We start from the raw sequence: 21,872 nt of genomic DNA, 5'->3' as shown, positions 1-21,872 counted from the left end.
CAGCACCCGCTTGAACCTTTCATGACTAAGGATATGGCAGACCCAGGGAACGTGTGTCCTGCTGAAAATCCCATTGGAGGACACAACAGATGTCACTACAGAAGGGGCAGAGGATAGGGTGGAACCTCACACCCCACTCTCCCCAGAACTTGCCTTTAAAAGGAACAAATTAAGTCCCGTGATCAGGTGGCGGTTGTGCCATTTGTCTCTTTTCCCTAACTACTGGGATCCAGGGGCAGAGGGAGGGGATATGTGTGTGTGTAGACACACTGTGTGTGTGTGTGTCCATATATGACACACACAGAGCATAGGTACATGTGCTCTGGAACTCAGGGGTTTTGGAGGTAGCCAGTGTGTGAAAACATTTATGCTCTGACACATTCTTCGTAGTAAGTCTGAGTAAGGGTTTCGATGTGCAACCCACACAGACTGAGCATGAGAAAATTATTCTGATTGCAATCATGGGAGGTGAGGGGCAGAGGTGGGCGATCAATGGGTGTACCCAGGACACATTACAGTCATGTGCTAACAGACGATGTGGCTTAAGTTTGACTCCAAGCAGCCACAGAGTCTCCCATAAAAACAAAACCCTCCACCACTATCCTGTTATAACAATTTCTAAAACATGCCTGGTCCCCAAAGAGATTCTCTGGAGACCAGGCATGTTTCTTGTTGCCCCGAAATAGTCTTTTTACCCTACAGCCACTCTGCTCTTTTGATTTGGAATCACAGAACTCATACAACCTTAGGGCTGGGAAGGTCTTTGATTTAAGCATTCAAAGCCTTCTTTCTATGGAAGCCCAGACAGAGAGGTTCCTTGCTCAGATCATATAGAGGCCAGGCCCTTCTCACAACCCCTTCTAGACTTTCTAGGACCCTCGGAGCCTACTGGATTCTTAAAAATCCTTTTAGCTTCCCAGAGATCTTAAATTGAGCAGGATTTCATAGGTTTACCTATCTGGTGCCTATACATGACATGGGTGAGAATGCAACAGAGACCCCCTGGGCCAGCCCCTAAGTCCCAGGAGAAAGAGAGGGCTCCATCGCCTGCTGATGTCATCAATACCAAGGAGACTTAGCTGGTTAAAAGTTGAAAAAAAAAAAAAAAACCCTCAGTACACACCTCAAAAAGGGCAGGGACAGCCCCTGAGGCTGGACCATCTGGGTTGAACCATTGCAAACCTAGGTCCTGCAACACCAAACCCAAAGTGAGCCCAAATCCCCAGGAGAAACTCTTGGAGGCTCTGTTGACACATTCGGCACTGTGGAGAATTGCTTTTATGGATTCCCACCTACGATGGAAGTAACTCAGCTTCTGAAAAGGGAAGCACATATATTTACAGCTGTGAGTAAACCATTTCCTATGGCTCTGCCCTTTGCACGGCTGTAACAAAGCCAAGTGGTAGAATAATCCACTTGTTTGAGCAATGCCCCACTTCACCCAGCAGGGTATTGGGGCAGGCTGCAGAGATTCCGTCACAGAGGAGCGTAGCCAAGACAGGCAGATAACAATTCGGGCATGAGGCTGGCATTTCCGAAACCCACAAAGATGCCAACACACAAATGTTCACACAGCCGCATCTGTAGCTGAGGGGGCCACAAACAAATCTCTCAAACTTAACTGGGGAACTGCAACACCACCTCCCCAGCAACCCCAGCAGAGGGCTTCCAGCACACTTCAAAGCACACCAGCCCCTCTGATGCTCATAACCTTGAGAGAGTAGAAGAGATATTTGTGGGCCTTTTTCACAGAAGAGGAAATGAGTTCTGCAGCTTTCCCAGAGTCTCGCAGCCGGTTAGGAACAAACTCCCAACAAGAAGCCACATCTGCCAACACTTGACCCAGGGCGCCTCCCTCATTACCACACCTTCCCCAAAAGAAGGCTCTTCCTCTGGGTTATGATAATAACAGCTACACTTGTTGAACACTTACTCTGTGTCAGGCACTATCCTAGGCATTTTGTGCACAAAAACCCTCTACGGAGATTTTATCCCAACTATACAGATGGAGAAAATGAGACTCAGAGGGGTTAAGTGACTTGCTTAATGCCACACAGCTACTAAGAGACGGCACAGGGATTCAAAGCCTGATCCATTGGCCCCTGAGCTCTTTGGACCAAACCACAGCGAAGAGGGACAGTTCTCAGGGCTCCTGCGAACAGGGGCCTCCCCAGCCCCAGCTACAGGATGAAGGGAAGCTACCTCATTGCCACATTGCTGCCATCGATCACTATGGGTCGCAGAGAACTGGCCAGGGCTCCGAAGTCCTCTTCCAGGGCTGTCCCCGGGCCACGCTGGGCAGAGTCCAGGGCCCCACAGGAGCCCCGAGGCACTAGCCTGGGTGCAGCCGGGTACTCCAGGGCCCCCGGGCGGCTGCCCGTGCGGATAAGCTCCTGCAGCACGTCGTTGACCAGGGCGCCCTCGCCCAGCTTGCCCAGCACCCGGAGCACGTCCTCCCGGTCGTAGCCCAGCTTCTGGAAGAACTCCATCTTGCTGGGGTGCTCCATGCTGTGTCCAGCGGCCACCGGCACAGGTCCTGCCCCAGGCTTCCTCCTCTCAGAGCCCTGCAGGCGTGAGCTAAAGAGAAAAAAAACGCATCCATCAGGTGTTTCCTGGGCAGACTGGGGCAAGGGCAAGGTATGCCTGCGCTGGCTCCCTCCCGGCCTAGCTGTCAGGAAATCAGGTGGAGCCCAGTCCCCTTGGGGACTTTCAGTTGCTCAGTGTGGCTGCGGAGCTGCAGAAGCAATCACGTTGCTTTCACAGTGCGCTGTCTGAGGCCTTCACCCCACACTGCCTGGCAGGGAACCCCGACCACACACCAGGGCTGCAGGGGCTGAGCGTGCACCCAGCACTCAGGACAGGCCAGACACAGATTTCTTGTTTCTCAGGCTCTGTAGGGGGCTGAATAGTGACCTCCCAAAATTCCCATGGTGAATTCCTTACCCTAGTGCCTCAGAGGGTGACTATATTTAGAGCTAGGACCTCTAAAAGGAGATCCCAAATCCAATATGACTGGTGTCCTTATAAGAAGCGGAAATTTGAACACAGAACACACAGAGGGACCACCATATGAAGACTCATGGAGAAGGGAGAAAGCGACCCTGCAGGCACCTTGACCTTGAACTTCCAGGCTCCAGAACTTTGAGACAATGAATTTCCCTTAAGCCCCTAGTCTATGGTGCTTTGCTCTGGGGCCAAGCAGACTAACAGAGGCCCCTGGCTTACCCAAGGCCAAGTGCCCCCTGGTGAATTCTACTCCCAGAAAGGCAGTGCTCCCACCCAAATTCTGCTTGGTGCCCTGCACAGCTTTCCCTAATGATTAACTCAGACCACACTGAACCTCTGCAATAGAAGGGCCTGCCCCGGCCGGGCGCAGTGGCTCACGCCTGTCATTCCAGCACTTTGGGAGGCTGAGGCAGGCAGATCAAGAGGTCAGGAGATAGAGACCAGCCTGGCCAACATGGTGAAAACCCGTCTGTACTAAAAATACAAAAATTAGCCCGGCATGGTGGCGCATGCCTGTAATCCCAGCTACTCTGGAGGCTGAGGCAGGAGAATCGCTTGAACCTGGGAGGCAGAGGTTGCAGTGAGCCGAGATCACAACATTGCACTCCAGCCTGGGCAACAAGAGTGAAACTTCATTTCAAAAAGAAAAAAAAAAAGAGCCTACCCCAAATTTGATCCGTCCCAGCCAGGCATTACGTCCTGGCCTACACCAGGGGGTGGGGGGTGACCTGACAAGGGGGTTGCAGCCTGATAGATGGTTTCTAAAGGAAGACGACTAAACCAATAGGAACACTCTAGACAGCCTGGGTCCCTCTCTCTTTTCTACCCGCAAAGACTGACATATTCAAAAAAATAAATTTTTTAATACAGAAATAATCATGAAAACATATTTACTACAAGCGAAAACTCCAAGCAACGATGAATAAAATACATGATGCCTCTCCTACGCACCCCAACCCACTCGCTTCCCCTACGTTTTTCTGCATCCCTCTAGTGCTTTCTCTATAAGTTTACTTGCATGTCTAATAGATAAACACAAATATTGTTTTAGAGTTGTTTTGTTTTAGTTTCACACAAATGGTCTCATATTACACTTATTGCTAAGCAACTTACTTTTATTATTAAAAATGCATTTTGGGGGCTGGGTGCAGTGGCTCACACCTGTAATTCCAGCACTTTGGAAGGCCAAGGCAGGTGGGTCCCAAGGTCGGGAGTTCAAGACCAGCCTGGCCAGCACGGCGAAACCCCGTCTCTACTAAAAATATAAAAATTGGCCAGGCGTGTGGCACATGCCTGTAATCTCAGCTACTTGGGAGGCTGAGGCAGGAGAATCGCTGGAACTTGGGAGGCGAAGGCTGCAGTGAGCCGAGATTATGCTACTGCACTCCAACCTGGGTGACAGAGTGAGACTCCATCTCTCCAAACAACAACAAAAAAAAATGCATTTTTGACTGGGCGCAGTGGTTCATGTCTGTAATCCCAATACTCTGGGGGGCGAGGCAGGTGGATCGCTTTAGCCTAGGAATTTGAGACCAGTCACAGCAACATGACAAAACCCTGACTCTACAAAAAAATAAAAAAATTAACTGAGCACGGTGGCGTTGGCCTGTAGTCCCAGCTACTCAGGAGGCTGAGACGGTAAAATCTCTTGAGCCCAGGAGTTTGAGGCTGCAGTGAGCCGAGATCATACCACTGCATTTCAGCCCAGGTGATAGAGCGAGACCCTGTCTAAAAAATAAAAACAGAATGGAATGGAATGGAATGGAATGGAATGGAATGGAATGGAATGGAATGGAATAGAATAGAATAGAAAGAATAGAATAGAATAGAATAGAATAGAATAGAATAGAATAGAATAGAATAGAATAGAATAGAATTGCAGTTTGGAAATCTTTCCATGCCAGTTTACCTGTTCTGCTGCTCACTGTATCCCCAGCACTTAGGACAGTGACTCACACGGTTGAATTCAATGTACACGTGTTGATTGGTGAATGAATGAATGAATGAATGAATGAGTGAATATGTTCTTCAGTGTTTAACCATGTGTCGTAGGATGAAGGTCTGTTTTCCATTTTTCGCTGTTACAAATCAGGCTCAGTGAACATTCTGGCATATCCACCTTTCTACACCATCTTCATCTCAGTATCACAGGCTCCTGACCTTCAGTCCCTCTTCTCCTATTTGACTTCTTTGCGTCAATCACATCTCTCAGCCAGGTTCCCACTTTGGCCTGGCATTCTCCGCAGGCCTGTCCCAGGAGTTCAGGAGCCAGAGCAGATCTAACAATGGCAGGGTCTGGCAAGTGAAGGGCATTTCGCAGCCAGTCCCCTGGACAAAGAGGCCTCTGCCACAGCGGCCACCTGCTCACCTCCCACTCCACCTCAGCCCACTGATGGCAGGCACCACGTGAAATAATGAAACCGACCCCAGGGGCACCAGCCCCTTCTAACTGCCAACTCCAGCAACATCTTCACAGTCCTTGCCTTATGCCACCTCTCTGCCGTTTTTGAAACTGGGAACCACTCCTTGACCTGTTATTTTAAATTAAAAATTGTGGACTGCCCTTTCTTGAAACTATCTGTTCCCTTAGGCTGTATAACTTGGCCTCATTCTTTCCCTAAATCGGTCCAGCTCTGTCCCCTATCCTTCAGTGTTGGGGTGCCACCCAGACCCTCCATCAGCCCCTATATTCTGATGGGCCCCACAGCTGCATGATTTGCTCACACCTCCCACGGAACACTGGGCAGTTATAAGTCTGTGAGACAAACGCTGTGCATGCTATTTAAATATTATGGGAACTCAGAATGCTGTCACACAACAGATATTTGCTAAGTGACTACTTCAGTGGTTCCCAAGGTGTGGTCTAGGGAAGCTTGGGGGACTCCAGGATTTTTTCAGGGCATCTTCAAAGTAAAAACTATTTTTAGGCCAGGCACAGGGCTCACGCCTATAATCCCAACACTTTGGGAGGCCAAGGCGGGCGGATCACGAGGTCAGGAGTTCAAGACCAGCCTGGCCAATATAGTGAAACCCCCCTCTCTACTAAAAATGCAAAAATTAGCTGGGCATGGTGGTGTACACCTGTAGTCTCAGCTACTCGGGAAGCTGAGGCAGGAGAATTGCTTGAACCCGGGGGGCGGAGGTTGTAGTAAGCCAAGATCGCGCCACTGCACTCCAGCCTGGACAACAAGAATGAGACTCCATCTCAAACAAACAAACAAACAAACAAAAACTATTTTTATAATAATGTTAAGATGTAATTTCTGTACTTTACTCTTATCCTCTCCTATGTGTACAACAGAATATTCTAGAGACTACATGTTGTGTGACACTGCAACAGCTTGAATGCAGAAGCTAGTATGAGAATCCAGCTGTCTTCTGTTAACCCAGACATTAAAGAGATTTGCAGAAATGTGAATCAGTGCCAGGCTTCTTACTAATTTTTTTTTGTTTTGGAAAATAAAGTTATTTTTCATGAAGATATGTCATTTATGTCAGTGTAATTGGTTTATTATTTATGTAGAAATAAATGAATTTTTTTAAGTTCTTCGTTTTCATTTCTAATAAAGTACATATTCAGCGATAGATAGAACCCACATAAACAAAGACTCTTAATAATTTTTAAGAGTATAAAGGGGTTCTGAAATTAAAAAGTTTATTCTTAAATCTAGAGCTGTTCCAACAGGTATTTCCACATAGCTAACTCCAGTAGGTGACCTATAGACATGCCCTCCTTCACCCAGGGCCCCAGTACAGAACATCCAGAGTCTTTACTCCCTCAATCTGGCCCTCTCAAATCTATCTCCTACTGTCCTCTGCCCCACCCACACCTCAGTCCTGCCGTCTTCACCCCACACCTGACAACTGTAACAGCCTCCATCTGACCTGTAGCCAGTCTGATCATGTTCGCCACCTGCTCCGAAATCTCCTCATTGGCTACAATAAATACACCAAATTCCTAGGCAGGCTGATGAGCTTGTCACAAAGCAGCCCTGATATCGTCCACCTCACTGCCCACCCCTGGCACACCTGACCCCTTCTCTAGAGCCATGCTGAACATTTGCCTGCTCCCTAGGCATTCCAGAATGTTCTCACACCAAGCATAGTGGCTCGTGCCTGTAATCTCAGCACTTTGGGAAGCTGAGGTGGGAAGATTGCCTGAGGCCAGGAGTTCAAGAATAGCCTGGACAACATAGTAAGACCCCATCTCTTAAAAAAAAAAAAAAGTTAAAAATTATCTGGGCGTGGTGGTGTGTGCCTGAAATCCCAGCCACTCAGGAGGCTGAGACAGGAGGATTACTTGACCCCAGGAGGTCGAGGCTGCAGTGAGCTGTGATCATGTCACTGCACCCCAGCCTGGGTGACAGAGCAAGATCCTATCTCTTAAAAAATAAAACTAAACTTAAAAAACAAACAAAAAAACAGGATGTTCTCAGCACTGTGTTTCTACGTATGTTTTCCTCTCTACCTGGAAGGCTTTTTTTGTCTTGGAAGACATCAAGATTCAGCTCAGATGTTATTCAGAGCTGTCATCCCTGTGCCTTCAGACAGAATGAGCAGCTTGGCCACCTCATCTACCACAGCACTTTGCTCACACCTGTCTTATAACACAGTGAATTGTCATTCTTCTGTTTCTCAAGACGCTGAATTACTCAGGTATCCTGACCTATTGCCTCAGAATCACCAGCACCAGCATGATGCCTAATATATCTGAGGAGTTTAATGGATTTTTTTTTTAATTTTTAGAGATAGAGTCTTACTATGTTGCCCAAGCTGGACTTGAACTCCTGGGCTCAAATGATCCTCCCACCTTAGCCTACTAAGTATCCAGGACCACAGGTGTGTGCCACAATGCCCTAATAGATTTTTAAAACTAAATGTCCAAAGCTAAAATTATCTTGTCTCCTCAAATATTTTTTTCCTTGGGCTCCCAATCTTATTGAATGGCATCTCCCAGAGGCCCAAAGAAGAAATCTCGAAGTCCCCTTTCACTCCTCTCTTTTCCTCACCTCTACATCCCATTGGCCAATAATTCTACTTCCTGGACATTTTCCATAACCACCCTCCCCTTCAAACTCACACCACCACCACCCTAGCTCATTCACTCCTTTGTGTGTCCTTTGCGTAACAAACATTTGCTACTCACCAACTCAACACCAGCACTGTGCTGCACCCCAGCTCTATGAAAACAAAATAAGACAATCCAATGCCAACTCATTCACAATCAGTTCAATAAAACAGACAAAAAACATTAACAATGAACCGTAAACCATGAAGATAAGCATGTACATTCAGTTAGAAAAATGTGCTTTCAGATGTGGTACATATACATCGCGGAACACCATGCAGACATAAAAAACAAAATCATGTCCTTTGCAACAATATGGATGGAGCTGGAGGCCATTATCCTAGATGAATTAATGCAGAAACAAAAAACCAAATAGCACATGTTCTCACTTATAAGTGGGAGTGAAACATGGAGTCCACATGGACACAAAGAAGAGAACAATAGATACCAGCACTGACCGGGCCCAGTGGCTTATTCCTGTAATCCCAGAACTTTGGGAAGCCGAAGCAGACCAGCCTTACCAACATGGAGAAATCCTGTCTCTACTAAAAATACAAAATGAGCCGGGTGTGGTGGCACATGCCTGTAATCCCAGCTACTCGGGAGGCTGAGGCAGGAGAATTGCTTGAACCAGGAAGGCGGGGCTTGCGGTGAGCTGAGATCATACCATTGTGCTCCAGCCTGGGCAATAAGCTTGAAACTCTGTCTCAAAAAAAAAAAAAAAAGATACCAGAACCTACTTAAGGTCGGAGGGTTGGAGGAGGGCGAGGATTGAAAAACCACCTATCAGGTACTAAACTCATTACCTGAGTAACAAAATAATCTATACACCCAACTCCCACCACATGTAATTTACCCATGTAACAAACCTGCATACGTATCCTTGAACCTGAAATAAAAGTTGGAGCCCGGGCACAGTGGCTCATGACTGTAATGCCAGCCCTTTGGGAGGCCAAGGTGAGCGAATCACTTGAGCCCAGGAGTTCAAGACCAGCCTGGGCAACATGGCAAAACCCGACTCCACAAAAAATACAAAAAAAAAATTAGCTGGGCGTGTTGGCTCACACCTGTAGTCTCAGCTACTCAGGAGGCTGAAGTGGGAGGATTGATTGAGCCTGGAGTTTAAGGTTTCAGTGAGCCATGATTGTGCCACTGCACTCCAGCCTGGGCAGCAGACTGAGACCCTGTCTCAAAAAAATAAAACAAAATAAGAAAGAAAAAGAAAAATGTGCTATCAAAATACAGGTGAGGATGAGGTTGGGAGTTCGAGACCAGCCTGACCAACATGGAGAAACCCTGTCTCTACTAAAAATACAAAATTAGCCAGGCGTGGTGGCGCATACCTGTAATCCCAGCTACTCGGGAGGCTGAGGCAGGAGAATCACTTGAACCCAGGAGGTGGAGATTGCGGTGAGTCAAGGTTGCGCCACTGCACTCCAGCCTGGGCAACAAGAGTGAAATTAATTTTGTCTCAAAAATAATAATAATAATACAGGTGAGGAAGGTCTTATCTTCCGTTGAGGGGCAGGGAAGGCCAAGGAACTGCTGGAGAGAGACTGGTTCTTCCAAGCAGGAAGAAGGGCCGTGTCACACTCCACGCCACCATCACAGCCGGGCCCAACACACCCTCCAGGCTCTTGGTCACCTGTCTCCAGCCCAGCCTCACCTCCTCCCTGACTGGTGACCAGTCCTTCTCTCTCAGGACAGTTGTCCCCTCAGCTGAGGTCCACCTGTGGCCCAGACTCCATAAAGGAAGAGGACACTCACCCAGCCTGGCAGGCCAGCCTCACACCAGGGCCACTCACTGAGCCCAGAAGGCCTCCAGTCAGGCTCTTCCCTCGCCCAGAACGCCCAGAACATCTACCTCACAGGCAAACCCCACTGCCACACCTCTCAGAAGCCTTCCCACCACTGACAGCCCGGCCACCTCCATCCCTCCCCACACAGGCACTGTGACATTTGTTTTAATTTGGAAGAAAAAGAAAGAAGGGAAGAGGGAGGATATGTGGAAGAAAGAAAAGAGGGTGAGAACTAAGAGAGAGAAAGGAATAGAAGAAAGGAACAGGTGACAGGAACAGAAAAGTTCACTTCCTGTGGCTCAGCTTTTTTTTTTTTTTTTTTTTTTTTTTGAGAGAGAGTCTTGCTCTGCTGCCTAGGCTGGAGTGTAATGGTGCGACCTTGGCTCACTGCTCACTGCAACCTCTGCCTCCTGATTATCAAGCGATTTTCCTGCCTCAGCCTCCCGAGTAGCTGAAACTACAGGCACATGCCATCATGCCCAGCTAATTTTTGTATTTTAGTAGACATGGGGTTTCACTATGTAGGTCAAGCTGGTCTCGAACTTCTGACCTCAAATGATCCACTCGCCTCCCAAAATGCTGGGATTACAGATGTGAGCCACGCTCCCCGCCGTGGCTCAGCCTTTGTATCCAAGGCCTTCCCGTTACCCCTGGTGGGAAGATGGGGTAGATACAAGTGTTCCCTTCCTGCTGGTGAGGAAACTGAGGCTTGGAAAGTAAAGGCTGCATGGCTAGTAAAATGGTGGAGACGATCGGCAGTGACGAAAATAATTTGTCGTTTTGAGTTGTGGTCAGGACACAGGCAGCATCTTGTTAGCTAGGTCAGGTGACTTCTCTTCGGTTACCAAGGAACGGCTCTGAGGAAAGTCCTTGCACTCCATGTGACAGAAACATGAACGTTTCCAAAACGAAAACACTGGGGGCTTTCGCCTGATGGGCGCAGGGAGAGCCGCCCGGCCAAAGTTGGGGGCAGCTCCCCTGGGGGCCCTCGGACCACAGCCCACAGCCCGTTTTCTGAGGAGACCAAGGGGCAAAGCGTGGCCAGGAGAGCTGTTTTCACACTAAACTAACTGAAGGACCGCATCTACTTCAGAGCCTCTTTCTCCCTTGAGACTTTAAAATCAACTCGGTTCCTTTTTAAAACTTCTAAATACGGAAGAAGCAGGGTGAGGGTGAGGTGCTGCTCCTAGGAGCCCCCCAGGCCCTGGGGCCGCAGCCTTCCCCCAGGACATGATGGTCTCTGAGCTGCAGCTCTGCCAGCCGCGACTCGTTTCTTCCTTCCTATTTTGAAGACCTGAAAGTCTGAACGACTTCATTTCAGTTTCCTTCCTCCATCCTGACTGGAAGTCACACACTGTCCAGATGATTAGCGACAACACTTAGAAATCCTCCAAGCGGCCCCGCAAGGCCCTGGGAGGTCACAGGAGCAGCTTCCTGTGGTCAGAGCGGGCCCCTGGGGGTGGGTTCGGGCGGCCTGGAAGAGCAGGGGCCCCACGGCTGGAACAGATCAGATCTGTCCATTCTAGAATCAGTCAATCCAAGGGAGGGGTCCCAGGTTCTAGTCTGCAGCCTCTGACTAGAAGGGCCTGAGGAAAAGAAAATCAAAGAGGAGAGAAGGAGGGTGGGGGAGAAGTGGCAGCTCCCATGGGCGCTTCCTTGTGTATTATCACATCTGTGGGAACCTCAGTGTCCTGGGAACTACCTTATTATTCCCAGTGCAGGGGAGGAAACTGAGGCAAGGAGAGGCTTTGGTGACATACCCAGGCCCCTACTGTAAATAGGAGAGACCAGACTCCCAAAGGTGGCGATTCGCCGAGGCCAGAAGGCACTTCCCAGGGCTGCTCAGGTGCCACCCAAAGGCCACCGGCCACCATGAGGCACCATGGAGCAGGCCACAGCCACCCCAGTCCCAAGACCAGCACACTCAACACCTCGCCCCTGCCCCCCAAGTCTGTTCCCGGGTCACCTCTGCCAGCTCCACAGAAATCCACGACATTATGGCCTCCAGAACTCAGCCACCAGGGTGAAGAGAAAGTTTCCTGCCCTGAGCTTCTCCACAAAAGCCAAGCAGAAAGTTTCTGGTTCAGCTCAGAGCTAGAGGCCCTCAGTGGAGCTGTCAGTCAGTTAGATTTTGAGGAAGTCACAGAGAGGCAAAGACTGTGGTTCATGGGACTAGTGTTTCTCGCCTGGCCTTCTTTTTTTTTTTTTTTTTTTAAGGGAACTTGTACTTTTTAAAAATTTTCTTTAAATTGTGGTAAATTATATGTAACATAAAATGTACCATTGTAACTATCTTAAGGGCACAGATCAGTAGCATGGAGCACATTCAGACTGCTGTGCAACCATCACCACAGTCCAGCTCCAGATCTCTTTTCAGCCTGCAAAACTGAAACTCCCCGCTCATTAAACAGTAACTTCCCATTTCCCGTCCCCAGCCCCCGGCGCCCACCTTTGTACGTTCTGTCTCAATAAATATGATGATTCTAGGCAGCTCTTAGGAGTGGAACCATTCAGTATTTGTCCTTTTGTCACCGGCTTATTTTGCTCAGCATTGTATCTTCAATACAAACTCCCAGGCTCAAGCAATCCTCCCACCTCAGCCTCCTGAGTAGCTGGAACTACAAGCACACATCCCCATGCCTGGCAGGTTTTTTTAAAATTTTTTGAGAGACAGGGGTCTAACTAAGTTGCCCAGGCTGGTCTCAAACCCCTGGCCTCAAGGGATCCTCCCTCCCTGGCCCCACAAAGTGCTGGAATTACAGGTGTGAGCCACCACTCCCAGCCAATTTCTCTCATTTCTAAGGCTGAATAACATTCCTTTGTATGTATACACCACATCATGTTTATCTATTCACCCTTCGATGGATACTTGGGTTGTCTCTGCCTCTGGGCCTCTGCGAGTGATGTTGCTGTGAACAAGAGTGCTGGCCTGGCCTTTTACTTTCTCAAACTTGTCCCCTGCTCTTCTGCACTGTGATGGTTTCTCTAAGGTAGACACACAAGCATTTAAGCCCTGATCCACATCCCGGAGCAACTCTACCGTAGTCCACACCCCAGCCTGCTCATGTGTCAGCGATGGGCACCCCGTGATTGGCATCGCCTGGCCTTAGAGAAAAGCTCATCATCTTGGGGGCCACAGCTGAGGTTTCTTATGGAAGCAGGGAATTTGTCTTCACTGCAGTCAGATTAAGATTTAGTTCAGTTTCCTCATTAGCCTTCATGAAGCCCACAGAGGCATCCTCTGTAAGAGACACTACCAAAAGTTACTGACTGCATTCAGCCTGGAAACTAGGCTTCCCGTAGACGATAACTAGTCTGGAAGATGCTCTCCTGAGCATGGTGACAGGGCTCAAACGCGCCTGAGAGCTCTACTCTTTCTGATTTCCTAACATGTAAATATCTTCAAAGGCCACAGCGGATCTGAAGGAGGTTTTACTGAAACTGAAGAGCTTCCTCTGTTTAATCTTTCCCCCAAAAAACTCATCTGGAAATTAAGCACAATTTTGCTAAAATGAGCAAGGATTTCACCTAAATGAAATTAAAGACGGTTATCTTATTTTTTTATTTAGCACTTAAAATAATTTAGAGTGTGAGAAATCAGATTGTTCAGGGTCACACTCCCCCGAGGACTGTTCTCTAACAGCCTTCCTCCCGCCCCTGCCCCAGGGTTCCAGCCTCTCTCATCCACCCCTGGACTCAAGTCTGCGTGGTGTTGGCCACACTGACTGACAGCCAGGGGACATGCACTCACCAGCGGGGTGTGTCCCTCCGGTCTTCACAGTGGATGCTGGCCCAGTCACCAGCAGCCTTCACACCCGTGTTCTCCCACCAGTGAGGCCAGGCCTCCAGGTACCAGTGGAGTCAGAGGAGGGCAGCTGGCGTGCGCCACACAGCCACTGGGAGCCACTTCATGCCAATGCTCCACTTCCTGCACGCCACAGTCACGTTCAGCTGCAAAAGTAGTTATGCTTTGGGTTTTTTTTTTTTTTTTTTTTAAGAAAAAAAAAAGGAAAGGAAGAAAGCAATTAAATGGGGGGGGTGACTTAAAGTTTACGCCTCAGCATGAGTCACAGAATCAAAGTTCAGCAACCACATGCAAAACGAACCCTCCGTGAGGGCAGCAAGTCTCCGTGAGGGCGGCTGGGGTTGGCTGCACAGCAAAGCCAGGAGAGGCACCATGAGAAGAACAGCATTCAGAGTCCGAGGGGGAGAACCCCTGTTCCAAGTGGGAACTTGGAACAGAAGTTCTCCTGCATCCAGCTGAGAAGATGATCAGATTCTAGCTGCTCCTGGGGAAAGTCGGTACTCACAGCTGGACACAAACATAGCTTGCAGGAGGAAGAGTGTCAGGGCAAGAGAGAGAGCAGAGATGACTACGGGGATACAGGTACATATGGGGACGTGGTGCAGGCAGGACTCTGTCCCTGCCTTCATGAAGGGGAATTCCAAGCAAGTCACGAAGTCCTCCTGACTAGGGACTAAGGCACTAGCCTATGTCAGAGATAACATGGCCCTGTGGCTCCCTACTGCTACCCTGCAGGGCGTGGGTGGTAGCTTCTCTCCCACTGTGGCAGGGGAGGTCTGACCCAGAAGTCTGGCCCCACCTGACCGCAGCATTCTGCAGGCTGCCTGGCCTCCAGCCACACCAGGTACAGGCAACAGACCCAGAACTCTGAAATGATTTCCTCAATTTGCCGATGCTCATCAGGTGTCAGAAGAAGAGGAAAGAACACAATCAACCCACACAGTAGCCCACCTCCCAAAAGACCTCCGTGTCTCAGGCAGCAACTTGCTCAAGGACACACAGTCGACCAGCTGGCCAAGGTGGGTTTAGAACCCAGGTGTTGGTGCTAGGGAGGTAAGAATGGCACAAGGTAACTGGAATGTGTAGCTCTATTTATTTATTCACCACCCGTCTCCCAAAGAAAATAGGAAGCAGTGTAGATTAAAACACATAGAGAATGGAATAATTAATATAATAAATAAGGCCAGGTGCAGTGTCTCATGCCTGTAATCCCAGCACTCTGGGAGGCCAAGGCGGGAGGATTGCTTGAGCCCAGGAGTTCAAGACCAGCCTGGGCAATATGGCCAAACCCCAGCTCTACAAAAAGTACAAAAATTAGCCAGGCATGATGGCACACACCTGTGGTCCCAGTCACTCTGGAGGCTGAGATGGATTGCTTGAGCCCGGGAGGTTGAGGCTGTAGTGAGCTGTGATCGCACTACTGCACTCCAGCCTGGGTGACAGAGTGAGATCCTGTCTCAAAAACAAATAAATAATTTTTTTTAAAAGTTCAATCAGAAATCCTTACAAGAAAAAAAGACTATCATACTTGAAAGCTAGATTAGAGTAGTCACTGCATTAGAACACTAATTCTAGCTTTGAAATTTTCTGGTACAATGGATTTTCAAGTAACAGCTCCCATTTGTTTCTTTTGTTGTTGTTGTTTGTTTGTTTGAGATGGAGTCTCGCTCTGCCGCCCAGTCTGGAGTGCAGTGGTGTGATCTCAGCTCACTGCAACCTCCGCCTCCTGGGTTCAAGTAATCCTCTTGTCTCAGCCTCCCACGTAGCTGGGATTACAGGTGCATGCCACCATACCCGGCTAATTTTTGTATTTTTAGTAGAGACGGGGTTTGAACATGTTGGCCAGGCTGGTCTCAAACTCCTGACCTCATGATCTGCCCACTTCGGCTTCCCAAAGTGCTGGAATTACAGGCATGAGCCACCACACATGGTCGACAACTCCTATTTATTTAGCACCAATGATATACATGGCAGTTTACATCAAAGTATCCTAATCCCCACAACAGCTCAATGGCATTGGAATAATTATTCCCATTTCCAGATGAGGTCATTGGGGTTGAGAAACGGTAGCCAACCTGCACCCATTCACTCATTAAGTGGTTGAGTGAAGATGGAAACCCAGGGCCATCAGGCTCAAAAACATGCTTTACACAACCACATGTTGCCTCCAAGCTCCCAAAACCATAAAAAAGGATGCAGAGTTTCCAAGAGAAATAAATACATTCCTGATGTTAAATTTTAGGAGAGATTGGTTGGGTGTGGTGGCTCACGCCTCTAATCCCAGCACTTTGAGAGGCCAAGGCAGGTGAATCACCTGAGATCGGGAGTTCGAGACCAGCCTGGCCAATATGGTCAACATGGAGAAACCCCGTCTGTCCTAAAAGTACAAAAATTAGCTGGGCGTGGTGGTGGGTGCCTGTAATCCCAGCTACTCGGGAGGCTGAGGCAAGAGAATCATATGAACCCGGGAGATGGAAGTTGCAGTGAGCCAAGATCGAACCATTGCACTCCAGCCTGGGCAACAAGAGTGAAACTCCGTCTAAAAAAAAAAAAAGAAGAGATCTAAGTCCTTACATTAAGTAAGAAATCAGTTAATATCTTCAGCTCAAGTCCTGTAGAAGATGCCATGTTGGTCTTCAAATGCCCATTCTTCACCACAAGCCCCAGTAAAAGCTGAGGGTATAACCTCATACCTCAACTCAAAGGAAGGCGTTTCTACGGGGAAATGAGCTACCACTGTCCAAGAGCCTTGCTCTCTGATCGTCTAACCAAATAAAGCAACAGAACTCAGAGACACATAGTGCAATGGCTTCCCTGGATGATCTCTTTCAAACACTAGATGACTGAGCCACATTTTTTGCAGGTATGAGATAGCAACCTATCAAAGAGGAAACTCTGTGAGGATATTGCTAAGTGCAACCTGGCTGTGCCTTTAAGAAAAGATGAACCTGGGCAATGCAATTTAGGAATCCTGATGTGTACTCAGCCCCAGGTGAGCAGGCATGCCTGCACAGGACAGGGGCCACAGTGGGCAGCACCTACTGCTTCTCAAAAGAGATTCTGGAATCGGCTCAACTAGCAGACAACAAGCATTTGGTGGAGGCCCCCAAAATTCTGCCTTAAATTTTGGAGACATTATTTAGGGCAGAAAAATGGTTATTCAATTTAAGAAAAGAGCCATGCTACAGTCTTTTTACGGTATCTGATTTAGAGAAACCTCATCTTGAATCCTCCACAGCTAAAATGATTTTGCTGCCATGACTCTGAGAAGCTGGAAGAATGAAATCATTGTTGAGGATATTTATTGCACACTTGAGCAAAAAGTAAGGCCTTCCAGGGGTAACAACAAGTTTAGCTACAACATCACTGAACCAAAACTAGGCTCTGCCTCTGAGAGATGTAAGAGATGTAAGAGAAGGCAATGGCGGCCGGGTGCGGTGGCTCACACCTGTAATCCCAGCACTTTGGAAGGCTGAGGCAAGTGGATCGTGAGGTCAGGAGTTCAAGACCAGCCTGGCCAAGAGAGTGTAACCCCGCCTCTATTAAAAATGCAACAATTAGCCGGGCATGGTGATGCATGCCTGTAGTCCCAGCTACTCGGGAAGCTGAGGCAGGAGAATCACTTGAACCTGAGAGGCAGAGGTTGTAGTGAGCCAAGATCGTGCCACTGCACTCCAGCCTGGGCAACGGAGTGAGACTCCATCTCAAAAAAAAAAAAAAAGAGATAGAGAAGGCCATGGCTTCCCTCTTGCTGTGGCAGTGGGGCCAATGTCCACACATCTCTGGACACTATTAGAGCACTGAGAAGAGAGTGGGGCAGTGAGCCTCACATACTTTCTTCTACCTTGTCTAAAATTGTCGTTGGATCTGTACCAAGGCTATTTCTGCCCATTCTGGCCCTTGTGGTGAGACTGAGGTCTGTGCTTTCAGGAAGCAGTCCAGAGATGCTGAGATGGTGGATGGCAGACGTGTGGGTACAGACCGTCACCACAGAGGAAGACACAGGTGCCCAGAGAGATAACATTTGTCCTGGAGACTGGGAAGCCCATCCATGGGTCCAGGAGGGGACCCCGTGGCTTGCCTGTCCCCTTCTATCTACAGCATCAGTGAACATCATGAATATCATTGGTTGTGGAACCTGTTTTTCCAGTGAGCTAAAAGAGAGTATATAGAGCTATTTGCAGTGGTGACATGGACACGCATGGGTTAGGCCCCACTAGAAACTGCTCAGCTGCTCTCCAATGACTGGTTCACCAGCAGCATGGTGGGGGGGGTCCCCATTCCTCCATATCCTGCCAACATCTGGGATTGAGACAATCTCAGTGCTTTCTGCTAATCTGATGTGTGAGAAATGGTATATCATGATTATTTTAACTTTCATTTCCTTGGTTCATAGTGAACTTAAGGATCTTTTTATATGTTTCTTGGCATTGCAATTTTCCTTTTTCACCCTTCCATTGCCCATTTTCCTATTCTGTAGACGTTTTTCTTTTTATTCGTATTAATGTTTATATATTTATTTTGTTCATTTCTCTTGAGATAGGGTCTTTGTTGCTCAGGCTGGAGTGCACTGTCATAATCACAGTTCACTGCAGCCTTGAACTCCTGGGCTCAAGCCATCCTCCCAGCCAAGTAGCTGGGACTGTACTAGCAGGGGTGCACCACCACACCCAGCTAATGTTTTCAATTTTTGCAGAAGCATCCTCTTGCCCAGGCTGGTCTCAGACTCCTGGGCTCAAGTGATCCCCCCAAAGTGCTGGGATTACAGGCATGAGCGACAATGCCCACCCCAAGTTTTATTTTTTTACATTCAGGTCTTTAATCATGACCTGGAATTTATTTTGATAAATAGTATGAGAAATAATCTAAGCTCTTTTTTATTGTTTCTTTTTTTCTTTTTTTGCATATCTTGGTAGGGAAAGAATCCAAGCTTATAATGGCAGGCAGTTTGGTGTCATGAACTTGAAGCCAGAGTGCTCTGCTACTTATTAACTGTGTAACTTCGAGCAAATTATCTAACCTCTGTACTTCGGTTTCCTAATATGTAAAATGGGAATAAATAATCTTACCCACCTCGTAAGGATACTGTAAGAATTACAGGAATTAGTGTCTGTAAAGTACTTAGAAGAGTGCCTGGTGTATAGAGACCCATTTTTCTGGAAGCTATAGTTCTCTTACAAAAAGCCCCTAGGGAACTCTAAGATGGCCTGTACTAACACGCTACCCATTGCTAGGAAGAGAGACTGAATGAAAAGACACGAGCACTATGGGAAACAGGTAGAGGAACCTTGGGTTGAAGGCAAAGAATGAGTGATGATCGCATGTTAACATGAAACACCAACTCCTGGGCTAATGATGTGGGCTTACAAGTGGTCACATTTGAATGCCTGCAACATTCTGTATTTAGAAAGTTGGCCTCTAAGGCTCAACTCAGTATCTGCTCAACATCTTTGCTAACCTCTAGCCAAAGTGCTGGGTAGTTTTTCTTGAGCTCTGCAAGCACCTTACACCCTGTAGTGGGTTAAATGGTTAAATTGTGCCCCCAAAAAGATATGTTCAAGTCCTAACCTCCAATATCTGTGAATGTGACTTTATTCGGAAATAGAGTCTTTGCAGATAAAATCAAGTTAAGAAGTGTTCATGCTGGATGAGAGTGAGCCCTAAATCCAATGACCCAATGACAGGTGTCTTTTTCCTTTTTTTTTTAAGACTAAGTCTTGCTCTTGTCCCCCAGGCTGGAGTGCGATGGCGTGATCTCAGCTCACTGCAACGTCTGCCTCCCAAGTTCAAGCGATTCTCCTGTCTCAGCCTCCCGAGTAGCTGGGATTACAGGCACCTGCCACCACGCCCAGCTAATTTTTTGTATTTTCAGTAGAGACGGGGTTTCTCCATGTTGGCCAGGTTGGTCTCAATCTCCTGACCTCAGGTGATCCACCTGCCTTGGCCTCCCAAAGTGCTGGGATTACAGGCAGGAGCCACTGTGCCCAGCTGGGGTGTCTTTTTAAAAGAAAGCACGGAGAAATTTGGAAGGAGTCGCAGGGAGGAAGGCAATGTGAAGACAGAGGCAGAGATGAGGATGATACAGCTATAAGCCAGCGAACGCCATGAGAAGCTAGGAAGAGGCAAGGACGGATTCTTCCCTAGAGCCTTCAGAGTGAGCATGGCTCTGATGACAGCTTGATTCAGACTTCCAGCCTGCAGAACTGTGAGATGATAGATTTTATTTTGCTTTGTTTTGTTTGAAACAGAATCTCACTCTGCCACCCAGGCTGAAGTACAGTGGCACAATCAGCTCACTGTGACCTCAAACTCCTGAACTCAAGCAATCCTCCTGCCTCAGCCTCCTGAGTAGCTACGACTACATGCATGCACCACCACACCTGGTTAATGTCTTAATTTTTGTAGACATGGGGTCTTCTTATGTTACTCAGGCTGGTCTTGAACTCCTGGCCTCAAGCAATCCTCCCACCTTGGTCTCCCAAAGTGCTGGGATTACAGGTGTGAGCCACCATGCCCGGCCTTGTCTTAAGTCACCCTGCTTGTGGTAGTTTGTTGTGACAGTCCCAGGAAACTAATACACCCCTGGAGCCCACAAACACTTTCCCTCAGAGTTCTTGGTTGTGACAACGATTTACTCACAGCTAAGCACACTCTCGCTGTCTAATGGGAAGACAGTGAAAGAGCTATGGAGTGAATCCTTGAGCCTGAAGGATGGGTTGGCAGGCCATGGGGCAGCTGTCTGCACGTGATGCAGTGTTGCCTGTGCCTGCCCGTGCTGGGGTTGTGCAGTGAGAGGGAGATCTAGGACAGACCTAAAAATTAAGCACGTATCATGGTCATGCCTGTCGTGTTATTTCCTATAAGCATATGCCAGGGGAAAAGACCATGAGTGTGTGTTTTTGGTGTGTTCTTAGAGAGTGACCAGTAGAAAATGATCAATGCAGCAATGAAGCATCACTTACCGTGAAGGTACAAGTGCGCACTGCCGCCTGCTGAGATTGCAGTGTTTTTGAGGCTACTTTCCTGCTGTATGTGAGGCACTCTCTCCTGCGTGCCAGACATGCCATGAATCCAACAAAGAGCCTGTGCCCAAGATGCTTCCAGGTCAGCCCATGAATGCAGCACAGGCCACGGTCGACCTTGTGGGCTCCATTCTGATCCTGCTTACCCCCTATCAGGTTTACTAAAACCACATCCATCCCTGGTCATGCTGAAGATACTGGTATTATTTCTGTGATGCCAGATGAGTGATTAGGTAACAAAGACTGTATGACTTTAACGTTGTTGTTGTTGCACCTATTCTATGTTCTAGCAATGCACCAACTTGGATATCAAAAGCAGAAGAGAAGTCCTCAGCATGTGCGTCATCTCCTCTGGGAAGCCTGCTTGATGTATGTCTGCATTTGGGGTGATGTGTGGAATCAGTATTGAATGAAATCATGTTCAATGCCACGTGAGGAATGTGGTGCCAACCCATGGTAAAGGTCCTACATACAACACCCAGAGTAACTTTTCTCAACTATCCCAGTGCCACTTTCTTCCGGGGGCCTGGCAAAGCAAATCCAAGCTTCTCAGTTTTGCATTTGGGACTCTCCCCTTCCCGATTTCCTCGCCCCTCCTGACATTCATTGCCTTCCCAGCCTCGGCGGTAGTCAGACACCACCCTGCTCTCCCTCTGCACCTGGCTTGTTACCACCTTCATATGCCTTTGTTCCTGACTCAGGTTTCCCCAGCTCTCTCCACCAAACCAAGCAAACACAACTTTTCTCTTTTTCAGAAGCCAGAGGTCACTGGTCTTGTTCTAGATTCACAGCAGCAAAGAAGCATTGCCTACCTTCTCGTTTTATACAAACTCTCTTGCTAGAATGATACTGTATTTGCAACCTTTATGTGTGTCCAGCTTCCTAGTACTCTACTCATGTAAGTAAATAACAGCAATACAACTTTTTTTTTAATTTTTGAGACTGAATCTTGCGCTGTTGCCCAGGCTGGAGTGCAATGACGCGATCTCAGCTCACTGCTGCCTCCGCCTCCTGGGTTCAAGTGATTCTCCTGCCTCAGCCTCCCAATTAGCCGGGATTATAGGCATGCACCACCACACCTGACTAATTTTTGTAGTAAAAATGAGGTTTCACCATGTTGGCCAGGCTCATCTCAAACTCCTGACCTCGAGTCATCCACTTGAGGTGGATCA

The 21,872-nt window shown here is 48.1% G+C and overlaps 1 protein-coding gene across 3 annotated transcripts in view; it reads right to left on the bottom strand.

Annotated features, from left to right (window-relative positions):
* Positions 1-13,987, bottom strand: part of ZC3H12D (zinc finger CCCH-type containing 12D) — a 38,995-nt gene extending 25,008 nt beyond the window's left edge. Inside the window, exons 1-3 of one of the 3 annotated variants that reach the window (XM_050787155.1) lie at positions 13,625-13,856; positions 8,153-9,515; positions 2,203-2,577 (exon numbers count right to left, since the gene is read on the bottom strand). In XM_050787155.1, coding sequence (XP_050643112.1) covers positions 2,203-2,507 — 305 coding nt within the window. In that variant the 5' untranslated portion in view covers positions 2,508-2,577; positions 8,153-9,515; positions 13,625-13,856. Of the gene's footprint in view, positions 1-2,202; positions 2,578-8,152; positions 9,516-11,839; positions 12,119-13,624 lie in introns of those variants that run through there. The other 2 variants (XM_050787152.1, XM_050787153.1) reach the window with 2 other exon arrangements.
* Positions 13,988-21,872: the final 7,885 nt, after the last annotated feature.

This window comes from Macaca thibetana, chromosome 4 (genome assembly GCF_024542745.1).
Source record: "Macaca thibetana thibetana isolate TM-01 chromosome 4, ASM2454274v1, whole genome shotgun sequence".
In the NCBI taxonomy this organism is placed as follows: domain Eukaryota; kingdom Metazoa; phylum Chordata; class Mammalia; order Primates; family Cercopithecidae; genus Macaca; species Macaca thibetana.
This window is presented reverse-complemented; position numbering and strand designations above follow the sequence as displayed.